The 14,661-nt window shown below is 40.8% G+C and overlaps 1 protein-coding gene across 1 annotated transcript in view; it reads left to right on the top strand.

The window, feature by feature from the left end:
* ULK4 (unc-51 like kinase 4) overlaps window positions 1-14,661 on the top strand; it is a 266,896-nt gene that overhangs the window by 65,498 nt on the left and 186,737 nt on the right. Inside the window, exon 20 of the mRNA XM_075055583.1 lies at window positions 9,225-9,386. Coding sequence (XP_074911684.1) covers window positions 9,225-9,386 — 162 coding nt within the window. The remainder of the gene's footprint in view (window positions 1-9,224; window positions 9,387-14,661) is intronic.

Here is a 14,661-nt window from a genome sequence, read left to right as displayed (position 1 = left end):
TGCCACCTCCTCCTCTGGCGACATTCCAAAATCTTTGCCTTCTGGCCAGTCCGTGATCACTTCTAAAATTCCTGGGCAACTGGGGTTTCCTACACGAGCCCGTTGTGTGATCGGTGCGATCCACTTACTCCACGTGGCGTCAGTCACATGATGTGTAGAGGAGACCCTCTCTCTGAACATCCAGCCCAGCACTGGCAGCCGGGGTGCTAAGAGGAGCTGTGTCTCAGTACCAACCACTTCTGAGGCGGCTCGAACTCCATATGCTGCCAATATCTCTTTTTCAGTTGGAGTATAGCGAGCCTCAGATCCTCGATATCCTCGACTCCAAAAGCCCAGGGGTCGGCCTTGGGTCTCCCCAGGTGCTTTCTGCCAGAGGCTCCAGATAGGGCCATTCCCCCCAGCTGCAGTATAGAGCACATTTTTAACATCTTGTCCTGCCCGGACTGGTCCAAGGGCTACAGCATGAACAATCTCCCGTTTAATTTGTTCAAAGGCTTGTTGTTGTTCAGGGCCCCATTTAAAATCATTCTTCTTCCAGGTCACTTGATAGAGAGGGCTTACAGTCAAACTGTAATTTGGAATATGCATTCTCCAAAACCCCACGACACCTAAGAAGGCCTGTGTGTCCTTTTTATTAGTCAGGGGAGACATAGCTGCTATTTTATTAATCACGTCCATTGGGATCTGACGACGTCCATCTTGCCACTTTATTCCCAAAAACTGGATCTCCTGTGCAGGTCCCTTGACCTTACTTTCTTTTATGGCAAAACTGGCTTTCAGAAGGATTTGGATTATTTTCTTCCCTTTCTCAAAGACTTCTTCTGCGGTGTTGCCCTATACGATGATGTCATCAATGTATTGCAGGTGTTCCGGAGCTTCACCTTTTTCCAGTGCAGTCTGGATTAGTCCATGGCAAATGGTGGGGCTGTGTTTCCACCCCTGGGGCAATCGATTCCAAGTGTACTGGACACCCCTCCAAGTAAAGGCAAATTGTGGACGACACTCTGCTGCCAGAGGGATTGAGAAAAACGCATTAGCAATGTCAATTGTGGCATACCACTTGGCTGCCTTTGACTCTAGCTCGTATTGAAGTTGTAGCATATCTGGAACGGCAGCACTCAGCGGTGGTGTAACTTCATTCAGGCCGTGATAGTCAACTGTTAGTCTCCACTCCCCATTAGACTTCCGCACTGGCCATATGGGACTATTAAAGGGTGAGTGAGTTTTGCTGATCACTCCTTGGCTCTCCAGTTGGCAAATCAACTTGTGGATGGGAATCAGAGAGTCTCGGTTGATGCGATATTGCTGCTGGTGCACCGTCGTGGTAGCAATTGGCACTTGTTGTTCTTCAACCTTGAGCAACCCCACAATCGAAGGGTCTTGAGAGAGACCAGGTAGGGTAGACAGCTGTTCAGTGCCCTCCGTCTCCAAGGCAGCTATACCAAAAGCCCATCAATACCCCTTTGGGTCCTTAAAATACACCCTCCTGAGATAGTCTATGCCAAGGATACACGGAGCCTCTGGACCAGTCACAATGGGGTGTTTCTGCCGTTCATTTCCAGTTAGGCTTACTTCAGCTTCCAATACAGTTAACTCTTGGGATCCCCCTGTCACACCAGAAATACAAATGGATTCTGTCCCTTTATAACTTGATGGCATTAGAGTGCACTGTGTGCCGGTGTCTACTAGAGCCTTATACTCCTGTGGGTCTGACGTGCCAGGCCATCGAATCCACACAGTCCAATAGACCCGGTTATCCCTTTCCTCCACCTGGCTGGAGGCAGGGCCCCTCTAATTCTGACCAGAGTATTCAGTATTCACTTCTCGTAAAATTGGCTCAGAATTCCCTTCAAGAGGATCGGAAATAAAATCAACCCTTCTATTCTGTTTGGAAACTGGAGCAGCATTTTTCCTGTTAGAATACCCTTTTGTGGTGGTTTTTCCTCGCAGCTCACGTACCCGTGCATTTAGGACCAAGGTAGGTTTTCTGTCCCATTTCCTCATGTCCTCTCCCTGATCACATAGGTAAAACCACAGGGCACCTTGCGGTGTGTACCTTCTATATTCTCTCTCTTGGGCAGAGGAACACTCACTCCTAATAGCTGAGACATTGGTCCTTATGTGTGTGGAGTAGAACATATCCTCTTTGAATTGCTGGAAATCCTTGGACAGCTTCTCCACAGCTGAAATGCAGGCTTGTAGGGAGGAGGAGAGATTTTCTTTGTATTGACGGAGTTGGCGAGCCACTTCCTCCACTGTCGGTGCCTCTTCATCCTTCCAGGCCATTATTGCCAATGCGTTGGCATAGGACGATGGTGCGCTCTGTACAAACTTCCGCCACATGGGTCGTGTGCATTGGACTTCGTCTGGATCTTTGGGTAATTGTGGGTTGTCCGGGTCATGATGAATTGTCTCTAGCATAGCTAATTCCCTCAGATATTGAATACCTTTTTCCATGGTGGTCCACTTGCTTGATTGACATATAACATCTTCCTTAAAGGGGTACCTTTCCTTCACACTTGACAGGAGTCGCCTCCAGAGGCTGATGGCTTGTGTCCCTTTTCCAATTGCCTTGTCAATGCCACCTTCCCTGGCAAGCGATCCCAGCTGCTTGGCTTCCCTACCTTCTAATTCCAAGCTATTAGCCCCATTGTCCCATCATCGGAGGAGCCAGGTGATAATATGCTCACCTGTATGGCGGCCAAAGTCTTTTCGCAAATCCCACAGCTCACTCAAGGATAGGGACTGGGTTATTTCCTCTGGTTCTGCCTCTTCCTGCTGTTCCCGTGATGACCCTGGTTCACCTTCATCCTTCGCTAAGCGAACTGATTTTTTTGTATATTTCTTTTTCTGTATGGGGGCAACTGATGCTGGTGCAGGTTGGTCCGCTGGTTCAGTTGCAGTATCGCTCACCGGGTTTTGGATAACCGCAGTGTCTGTCGCCAAGGTTTGGGTAGCTGCTGTGCTCATTGCCGGGGCTGGAGGGGCTGCAGTGCCTGTTGTGGAGGTTTGGGTAGCCTGAGTTCTCGTCGCCGGGGCTGGAGGGGTCACGGTGCCTGTCGCCAAGGTCTAGGTGCCTGCAATGCTCCTTGCCGGGCCTGGAGAGGCCGTAGCGCCCATTGCTGAGGTTTGGGTGGCCATGGTGCTCATCGTGTTGTTGTTAGGTCCAGAGACTTTCTCTTCCCCTTGAGGGTACTGAGTGGTGTCGAACAGGGCTCGATAGGCATGGGCCAGGCCCCAGCACGTTGCAGTGATTTGTATCTCTCTGGAGCTGCCGGGGTGACAGCATACCTTTTCCAAATATTTTACTAGTTCTTCTGGATCCTGCACTTGTTCAGGGGTGAATTTCCAAAACACTGGAGGTGCCCACTTTTCTAGGTACTTGCCCATACTACCCCACACACCCTGCCACTCATAATTATCCAGCCTTGGGGCAGATCTCTGGGTGATCTTCTTAAATAGTTGTTTAACCTTAAGCGAGAGCTGAACCACATTCAGAAGCATGCTAATTCCTAGCAGTAGGGCTAGGACCGTGCTGGTCCCAACATCCCAGGAGTATTCAAATTTTTCAAAATTCTCAAACACGATTGTAACTGGACTGAAGGAGAAAGGAGAGGGGAAGAAAGGTACCCCATCCATAGACTGGTTTTCCATGGAGGAAAGGTAAATGGTATAATTATTAATAGTTTCCCACAGATGGCTCCCGCAGTAAAAAGGTGACAATGCTAAGTGCAAATACCGGATTAATCCCACAGCCGATGACTTTATCATACCATAAACCAGTGTTATACCATACATCAAAGCGAAAACCTTAATCCACCTCCCATGGATGATAAGCAGTAGAAGAGGAACTACATACAGCAAGCGAGGTGATACATAACAGAGCTTTAAAAACCAGAGCAACAACTCTAAGAACACATAAATCAACATAATGAATGCTTAGAAAAAATTTGTTTTAACAAGCTCTGGTCAGGTTTGTCATTATCTCAACCCTTCGTGCCCCACGTTGGGTGCCAAAATGGACTGTCATGGTTTAACCCCAGCCAGCAACTAAGCACCACGCAACCGCTCACTCAATCCCCCCCCCACCCAGTGGGATGGGGGAGAAAATCGGGAGAAGAAGTAAAACTCGTGGGTTGAGATAAGAATGGTTTAATAGAACAGAAAAGAAGAAACTAATAATGATAATGATAATACTAATAAAATGACAACAGTAGTAATAAAAGGATTGGAATGTACAAATGATGCGCAGGGCAATTGCTCACCACCCGCCAATCGACACCCAGCCAGTCCCCGAGCGGCGATTCCCCGCCCCCCCTTCCCAGTTCCTAAATTAGATGGGACGTCCCATGGTATGGAATACACCGTTGGCCAGTTTGGGTCAGGTGCCCTAGTTGTGTCCTGTGCCAACTTCTTATGCCCTGGCTGGGCATGAGAAGCTGAAAAATCCTTGACTATAGTCTAAACACTGCTGAGCAACAACTGAAAACATCAGTGTTATCAACATTCTTCACATACTGGACTCAAAACATAGCACTGTATCAGCTACTAGGAAGACAGTTAACTCTATCCCAGCTGAAACCAGGACACTACTTCACCCAAAATGTATCATCCTCTTAGTTGAATCTCCTAGTTGACTCTGCATATTTTTTTTTCTTTTCATTATTGCATTTCAGGCTCAGCCTAATCTTAAGTAAGTGAAATCTCAGCTTTAGTTTCTGTTTTACATTTGCCCATCTTCACACTTACCTTCCAGTCAATCCTTTCACCTTTCTGCCTCTACTGTTTTCTCCCTTACGTTTGCCCCTACCTTCCTTCAGATCTTCCTTTTAAACATTTTTTTCTGACAGTCGTTTTAGAACTGATAATCTTTCCCATATCCAAACTGCTTTTTGATGTCTTTTATAATTTTTCTTGTCTGATTTGGTCTCAATTATGTTGCTTTGACAAGGTCCTTTGCTGGAACTAAGTGGCGGAGTCAGAAACTGTGTGCAAATCTCCTTTTAAGTAATCCTGTGTGAGAGCAGAGAGGAATAATTGAAAAAGCTCTCAGGAGCTTTGTACCTGTCCATTTCTGCTTACAAATGGCATGTAAATATAAGGTATACAATTTTGGTAATAACTTCATAGAACTTGGAAAAAATTATATATAGGCAATACACTTGCATTGGTAAATGAATATATACAGCTATAGCTAATTAGCTCTATCTGGCTTTCAGATTGTGCATAATTCTCTCATTTTAAAGCATGCCACCTGGAGAATGTATTTGAATCAGAATAGTGAGTGAGGTTACAAAGGATAATTTTCTGTCTCTTGGATGTGCAGAGTACTGTGTAAGCAAGATTTTTAATAAATTAGAGCTTGCCAGTAAGCTAAATAGTACACATTTCCCTTTTCATATGGACTTCTTCCTTTATGAGGGAGCAAGATATAATTCTGAGGGTTTTGGTTCTGAACTGATGAGGAATTCTAATAATAAAAGATAACTTTAAAAAATAATTGCCAATATATAATATAAGGCAGTATGATTTATAAGGTATATTCTTAGCCGGAGCAGTTCCTTTACAGTGAATTTGGAGGAGAAAGGAGAATTTGGAGGAGAGAAGAATAAAACCATAACTATTTTCTCAGAAAGTATAGGACAGCATATAGTATAAAAGTGATAGTCTGAATCATATATATTCACACTTTTATTTCTTCTTTAGCTATCCGTTTTCTAGTTTACTGAGAGAATTGCCTAGAGTATAAAAGCAGTAGTCTGAATCATACACATTACCACTTCAATTTCTTCTTCAGACATCAGGTTTTTAGTTTACTGACAGAATTGCCTATAGTATAAAATTAATGGTCTGAATCATATACATTATCACTTTAATTTCTTCTTTAGGTATCAATTCTCTATTTACTGACAGAATTTTTAATTTTTTTTTACACAAAAGGTATTTTAAATTTTTATATCTATATGTTCCTTCTTTTCTGTGCAGGTTTTATATTGCAAAGTGTTGCCACATGAAGATTTAATTCTTATAATCGTGAATGCTTAGGATGATACAGTTTTACTTCATTAAGTTATGTTTGTAGTTTCTTTTTATTCTCTTTTTAGATTAAAAGAAGTATATGGAAGTTGATTTAGAATAATGATGGAATACAGTGTTACTTCCTGAGTCTTTCAGCTTTTCCAATGTTTGTTTATGAGTATTATGCTTTTACTCAAGTGTATGTATCTATACACAGCACAATATAAAAAGATAATAAAATATTTTATCTTAACCTCTAAATTAAATTATGCTATTTTTAGGTAATATGTTGGTTATTGTAGTGACTGTATCTTCAGTGCCTCCAGAACTTCTAGTGCACTGTTAAGTTTTTAATAATCAATAACAATATCCAGTAGATATAGTTATTTCAAAAAATGGAAGTAGATTCTTTGATGACTTGATGACTTTGATTTGCAAATCCCCCCCCAACAGGAATAGAAAGACTTGATTAAAAGAAGTTCTCTTTTAGCAGTTTACATCTATTTACCCTTTTGGTATTTGGTTTCTCACTCAGGGCTCATTTTCACTAAGCATCCATGACTCTAACTGGGAACAGATACATCTGCAATTGTTCCAACAGGACTGAAAATTAGGAGCTTTATCTTTAAGTGTGTTTTATAAAACTAGTTGAAATCTAAACCCAGTGAAAGTAGAGTATGTGCTTCTTTTTGATACAGCTCTATGAATAGATTTAGATTTGATGCAGTTCATGATGGGAACAGAGGTTAACTGTTACATGGAACTACTTTACTCATATCTTGAAGATCCATTGCTGTTCACTAACATAGCTTATGTCCTGGTAACATAATAGGATGACTCCTTTAGTTAGGAGGCCAAATATTAGTTTTGGTCAGGCTTCCCTTCCAAGAGAGCTAATTAAGCAGAAAATGGTACAAGTCCTGTTGCTTAGACAGTGCTCAGGAATAGATCCCAGAGGAGCTGAGATGGACAATCTGGGGTGGCAGCAAATGGAATTACTCTGACAGCCTCATTGAGTTTTTAGAGCACTGTTACGATACATGACCTTCTTCTAGCCAAAGTAGCAGGACTGTCTGGCACAGGGCATAACTCATTGGTGGCTGAAAGGAAATAAAGCACATCTTCAGGACCGAATTTTGCGAAGAAAAGCTGTAATTGCATCTGGAAATTAATTGACATCCATAATAACTAATATCTGCTGTACAATGCTTTGATTATAATTTATTAATGGGATTATAGTGTATTTATTAAGTGTTTCTGCCTGCTTAAAGTAGCACTGGAGTCCCAACTCATGTTCCTAGTAATCACTTCATATGAGAGATTTAACTTGAATTTAACTTGACTATTACCATTTCAATGACGGATTCAATTTTGAAAGCATGTAGTCCATTTGATAAATCCGTGTTTTTTTACCTTAACTGTGCAAAAAAAAAAAAGACTGAAATTCAGAAGTATAATCCACAGAATTATTTATAAAAAGCTTTGAGAAACTTTATTTTGGTAAACACGTATGTGTCTTTGTGTATTTAGGTCTTTAATAGGTCAAAATGATACATTATATTGCAGTAATAGAAACTGAAAAACAGAAAAACCTAATCCTTTGGTTTCATGGCTGTAAATCAGAAGGAAGACCACGGAAATCAGTAGAGTTTTATGAAAGAGTGCAACTGGTTTAGGTGGGAATTGGCTTTGGTATTTCTTTTAGGTATTTTGAGTGGAGCTCCAGTTCTTTGGGACAACAGGAAGGATTAGTATCAAAATTATGAATACAGCTTTTTTTTAAACAGCATTATACTACAGTTTCCAAATATTTCTACACCAGTGTCTATATTTTAGAATACCTAAGTCAGTAGAAGGAAGAGTGGATAGTGAATATATTTTTAATGAAGTGTAAGTTCTTCCCATCTGGAAGGCTTTTGTACTGCTTTCTGAAAGGTTTCATTATCATTGCTCACAGTTGTTGGTGGTTCCGATTGTGAAGATAAATGTCAGAAATCCAAAGGTTAGTAGGATAATGTGGAGATTAGTTTAAGAAAGAAATCAATTAGATATTATGATGAATTATTTGTGAAGCCAGGCTATGAGGTAGATTTGACAAATTAAATTGGTTGTCCTTCTTATATTAAAAATCACTCTTGCTGAACTCAAGAATGCCATTTAAGACATTGTTGAAAAACTTCACTTATTCATAGCTAAAGATTGCGATAAGGTGAGGCGATGCACAGCAGAAAAACCACCAGCAATAAGTCTTCCAGTTCTGTTAATGTGAAGGCTCTGCTTTTAAGTGAAAGCAGAGTAAAAAAACCAAACCAAAACAAAACACAAAAAAAACAACTAAAGAAGGGAGGTGAGAGAAAGAGAGACTCTGCTTTTAAGTGATCTGTATTAAGTTAAGCTTCCATTGGAGTCAGTAACAGTTTTCTTGAGAAAGAATTGCTGCTAGAACTGCTGCCATGTGATGTTCATGATGTGCCGATGGCTCATGATTATTCTGACATGATGTTTTTTATTCTCTGGACACATTGTAGTATGAATAGTATTATGTAGATATTAAAGCTACATGTGCAGTGGCTTTCCACAAATGATTTTTCAGATAAATTTTTTTTTTTTAGTATTAAAAAGGTGAAGGATTCTTAAACATTGGCCAGGACTGTCTGTTTCAGAAGAGGAAGAGAAGGGAGTTACGGAATAACTTGACTTGCGAGAAGGCTTTTTCTTTATCCCTGGGGATGGTTGTTTCTTCTGAGTAAAGACGGTTTAATGTAATTTTATTTTTCCTAATGTAACTGTATTTCTCATAATCTTGCTATTTGGAGCCTGTTGCAGTGATGAGTTTTGATACACAGACATTCATTCATAAAGCACTGATCATGGAACACCTCTACATAACAAAACCTTTTCATTTCTAGTGACTACCTTTAATTTGGGGTGATCATTTGGAGCTGAAAGATTTTGTATTAATTGTACTTGTATTAAATTATCTTTGCAGTAGAAGAGAAAGTGGGGGAAGTAGGATCTGTAAACATAACTTTGTCACAAGGTGAAGTTTCCAATGAAATGACTTTGGCAAATATCAAATAAAATTAAGAAACCACACTAAGACAATATGCATGGAATAAAATACGGACATAGGCAGTAGTTTAAAAAGAAATCAGAAACATTAGAAACATTTGCATATGAGTGTTCCTTTCCTTTCCTTCCTGTAGGAAGACCGGGTAGTGAACCATTTGGCAGCAAAGATAATTGAAAATGTTTGCACTACTCTCTCTTGCTATGCCCAAGGATTTATTACAGGAGAAATTGGACCTGTCTTGTGGTACCTTTTCACACATTCTACAGTAGATTCTTTGAAGATAACTGCTGTTTCGGTAAGGAATTTCCTTTTGTGATATAGAAATGTTTGGGGGTTTATTTTGAAAAGCATTCTGAATTGAAACTGAAATGGTTTTGAGCATATTTTCTGTTATCTATGTGTATTTTTATATTTCAAATTACATTAAAATATCTTTAAAAATTTTCTGAAATTGGAAAGTGCAAGTATTGCGTACCGTCCAGTACTTATGAAAAATCCTTGTGATTCATCATTTTCTGGAACATATATTGTCTTATGCTGGTGTTCGTGAGTTATGTTTGAAAAGTTTAATCTTTCAAAGAATCAATTACATTCTTGCAAAATTGAAATGTCTTTTTTGTATGATGTTTTTACGTGAAAAGTGTTTATTCTTTTTATCACAGACTTGCTTAGAAGACATATTTGAAATTGTCATGTTAATTTCTATAAAATTGTCAGGGCTAGTCTTTGCCCTGAATTTGTGAGTTAATATAAGATAACAAGACAAACAGAGCTATGACATGCAAGCAAAAGGTTTGGAACAAAAACATTTGTGAGGTAGAAAATACTTAGTAGGGCTGTGAGTTTAACCATATCTCTTGTTGACAAAACCAAACCCTTATCCACCAATACAGGTAATATTTTAGAACTGAACAATAAGTTGACTTATTTTAAATGAAGTATGATAACTGGATGCTCATTTCCTGAGTGAGCTCAGGCTCACTAATAAGTTTACTGTTTGCTTCCCAGATGGAAAATTGTAATGTTGCTGCAGCAGCAGTATGTGCTTAGACACATGTAGCTTTGAGGTAACAAAAGAGAGAGAATTAAAAATATATCTGAAGTGTGGCTGAAGAGATTAATGGTAGAATAAATTTATAATTTTTAAAAATATATGTATTCATTAAACATTTGCCTCAGTGTGTATTTGTGGCAGAGTCTTGCCTGGGAAATAAACTGCTTAAATATTGGGAAAATGTGTTGACTTTTTAGAACAGTGAACTTATTTAGTAAAATACATGTTACAGAAGCCTTTGTTCTGTGGCATCTGAAATTCCTTGTAAAAACTTAGTCTTAGAACTTTTATGGGTAGAGGATTGTCAGTCTCTAAAAATGTAAAATGTACGTGTAACCTTTATACAGAGCATTTATAACTTAAGCCTGCTTGTGACTCTGGCTGGTAGGCTGCTTTTTCAGAAAGGCTCTTTTTGAGATTTTATCCATTTGATCTGTGAATTTCATGCTTACATCATGACTGTATACATGGTAAAAGACTGGAGATTAGAGTTATGATTTCCTTTACTTATTGAGTATTTAAACAAGTCTGCTCAATCTTCTCTCCTACCACTACTTTTGCTGTATGGGATGTTTTGTATCTTGTGCTTTCAGTTCTTGTCAATCATTAGACTGGCCAGTTGTTATTTGTTTGCTGCTAGATCATAGCTTTTTATTTTATTTTTATCCCTTTCAACTTGTCCCGAAGTTTTCCTCCTGTTTCTCTGCTATCTACTTGGAGAACTTTGCTTCAGCATTTACCATTCCCTCGACTCCTTTGCCAGACTTCCAGAGCTGCTCCACTTGCAGGGGCCAGTTGGACATTTACACCTGTTTTGTATGCCACAGTAAGCAGCATATCCAGAGAAATAGTCTGTCTGAACTACATTCAGACACTGAGCAAAGATCACCAGAGGAAATGTCAGTGGGCTTCCCCCACTCCCCCTCGAGAAGTCAGTTTCTTCTTGGACAATACAGTATTCATGAGGTAGGCAAAAGCTTTTTTTCTGCTCAGTAAGATGCAGAAGTTATACTTCTGATTCTCAAGAATACACTTGTCATCAGTGCAGACTCACTAGGGCTTTTTGTAGCTGTCGGCTCAGAGGTTAGTATCATCAGTGCCATATGGTTTGCACGCTTTGCCCTTAGATAAGGTTTCTAGTGACTATGAGAAGAGAGGGTTGTTTTTCCCTCTGTACCCTCAGCCTCTTTTGAGATCCCAGATCATCCGATCCTCCCAAGGCTGTGCGGTTGAGGTGAACCACTGAGAACTCTTTTCTTTGTCATAGTATTTATGCTATGGGTAGCTAGGCTCTCTTAAGCACTACTGGAGTTGCCTTTTTTTTTTTCCCACAGCATCTGATGAGAAGAAAATCTTCATGCATCTTATCTGGAAGGTAGGAAAAAATGTTTAAGAGGAAGCTAAAACCTGAAGAGCTTATTGTAGCCTAGTTTACACCTCCCTTTTTTTTTTTTTTTTTTTCTTTTTAGTGTCCATTGACAGCTACTACTACTACTTACTAATCAGTGAGGCTTTTTTAATTGCTCAGTTCAGGCAAACAGTGCTGGCATTTCTGTCATCTCTTCCAAGTGAGGAGATTGAAAGTATCATAGATTTTGAGTTCCTTCACCTCTTGTCACTGCAGCTGTGATAGAGCAACCTAATCTCTATGGGTTTCTTGCTCAACTAGGGACGTTAAATGCAGTGACATGTATAGTAAGTTATCATATTTACACTGTAGTTCAAAATTTAATCATCTGGCACTCCGGGGTTGGTACTCCTAAGACTTGCAATTATATTGTTTGGGCCAAGCTCTGACCTCATGATTTTTTTTTCTTCCCTTTATAATGCAATGCAAATTCAAAGACTTAGTTGTCTAAGCTTATCAGTCCTCAAGAACTTCCCTAGAAGCCTTCTTACAGATGACATATATTAGGACAAAGCAGTGTGTTTTAGGAGATCGTGATAGCTGCAATTATCAGGATTCCCTAGAGAAATTCAACTGTCTGTGGGACTGTGATGGGTTGACCCTGACTGGACGCCAGCTGCCCAACAAAGCCGTTCTATCACTCCCTCATCCTCAGCTGGACAGGGGAGAGAAAAATATAACAAAAAGCTTGCGGGTCGAGATAAGGACAGGAGAGATCATTCACTAATTACCGTCATGGGCAAAACAGACTCAGCTTGGGGAAAATTAGCTCAATTTATTACAAATCAACCAAAGTAAGGTAATAAGAAATAAAACCAAATCTCAGAACACCTTCCCTCCACCCCTCCCTTCTTCCCAGGCACAACTTCACTCCCGGATTCTCTACCAACCCCCCAGCGGCACAGGGGATGGGGATGGGGTTTACAGTCAGTTCATCACACGTTTTTTTCTGCAGCTTCATCCTCCTCAGGGGGAGGACTCATCACACTCTTCCTCTGCTCCAGCGTGGGGTCCCACCCACGGGAGACAGTCCTCCACGAACTTCTCCAACGTGGGCCATTCCCACGGGCTGCAGTTCTTCACGAACTGCTCCAGCATGGGTCCTTTCCACAGTGTGCAGTCCTTCAGGAGCACACTGCTCCAGTGTGGGTCCCCCACGGGGTCACAAGTCCTGCCAGAAAACCTGCTCCGTGGGCTCCTCTCTCCACAGATCCGCAGGTCCTGCCAGGAGCCTGCTCCAGCGCAGGGTTCCCATGGGGTCACAGCCTCCTTCAGGAACCCACCTGCTCTGGCGTGGGGTCCTCCACGGGCTGCAGGTGGATATCTGCTCCACCGTCGACCTCCATGGGCTGCAGGGGGACAGCCTGCCTCACGCCTCACCATGGGCATCACCACAGGCTGCAGGGGAATCTCTGCTCCGATGCCTGGAGCACCTCCTCCCCCTCCTTCTTCACTGACCTTGGTGTCCACAGGGTTGTTTCTCTTACATGTTCTCACTCCTCTCCGGCTGCTGTTTCTGTCTGTCCCAACTTTTTTTCCTTCTTAAGTATGTTATCACAGAGGTGTTACCACTATCGCTGATTGGCTCGGCCTTGGACTGCGGCGGGTCCATCTCAGAGCTGGCTGGTATTGGCTCTGTCAGACACAGGGGAAGCTTCCAGCAGCTTCTTACAGAAGCCACCCCTGTAACCCCCCAGCTACCAAAACCTTGCCACACAAAACCAATACAGGGACATCCTTTCAATGGCAGTTGTCAATCTAAGTAAGAAAGATGCCTTTTTTTATCTTCTATTAATTTTTCTCTGTCAAAGTTCCTTAGGAATGCATGCTTTAGTGTCGAGGCTAGCATTTTCAAGAGACAACCAAATTGTGTGTGCACACTGAGCTCTGCTGAGGCAAAAATTTCTTCAACATCTTGTGCGAATCTGCAGTATAAATGTACACATAGAGAATATAAACAAAAAAAAATTGTTCCCAACTAACATTTTTTTCCTGTGAAAGCAGTAGGTTTACTGGAGATCATACCTTTTCCTTGGGTAGTTACTGAGGTTTTAGTCATGCTGGAGGTAGGGCTTGCTTCAGACTAACATATTGGAGAGCTTTGAGTGAAAGCAGCAATGAGGGGGACTGCAAGAGTAAGAGACATTCACCCTTCTACATCCTTGGTCCAACTGCTTTGTTTCTTGTTTTTCTGGTCTTCATGGAAATTATTGCTATCCATGTAGCTGATTTCATCTCCTTCCAGACAGATCATTTCACGCAAGTGTGCTTAGGTCTGGATGTGTTCCTGGATTTTCACCTCCACTGTTTTGGGGATTGTGTCCTTTATGAACATGAAGTCTGAGGTTTCATTATTTTATACCACATATGAAGTGAATTGGACAAGGAAGCTTCTAAAGTAGGACACACTAAGGTGGTACTGTAATCCTTTTGCTGCTTTGTAGTGAAACACTAAAGTAACAAGAGGGTGAACTTATTTGTTGGATTTATTACTCAATGCCTGATATAATTCATGGTTATGTATTAATACTGCTGGGGTATTTGGGTACATAAGCTTAACTTCAGAAAAAAATAACCAATCAGTATTGAAATCTAGCACAGGCAGATCTTTTACCAACTGAAGTTTGTAGAGATTTCAGTGACATACTGATTTTTAAAGTAAAACAGTAATGTATTCTCCAGCTGTATTGTACTGTACAATTCCTACATTCATTAAATTGTTGCTATAGATATATAGGCATTTTTATTCCACATAACCACATAAATTGAGATCCAATTGTATTTTATTATGCAGTCATTCCTGCCTTGTTTGAGTGTATCCTGAAGAATTTATTCTTGACTGACATCTATTTTCACATGTAAAAATACATTTCTGTTAAGAAATACATGTGTCATAACTTTACCTAGAGCTAGCAGGCTCTTTGCAGTCTGCAAAGTATATCAGCAGTAAGGCACTATGGAATTTTACTTATGATTATTTCAGTCAATAGCAAAAATATATCGAGAAGATTCTCTGTCCTTAGTCTCTGGAGTCAAGAAATGACACTTTACCTTGTCCTGCCTGTCAGAGGTGGCAAACGGGGAATGTGTCTCAGTATTTTTGCTCAC

This window comes from Buteo buteo, chromosome 2, assembly GCF_964188355.1.
Source record: "Buteo buteo chromosome 2, bButBut1.hap1.1, whole genome shotgun sequence".
In the NCBI taxonomy this organism is placed as follows: domain Eukaryota; kingdom Metazoa; phylum Chordata; class Aves; order Accipitriformes; family Accipitridae; genus Buteo; species Buteo buteo.
This window is presented reverse-complemented; position numbering and strand designations above follow the sequence as displayed.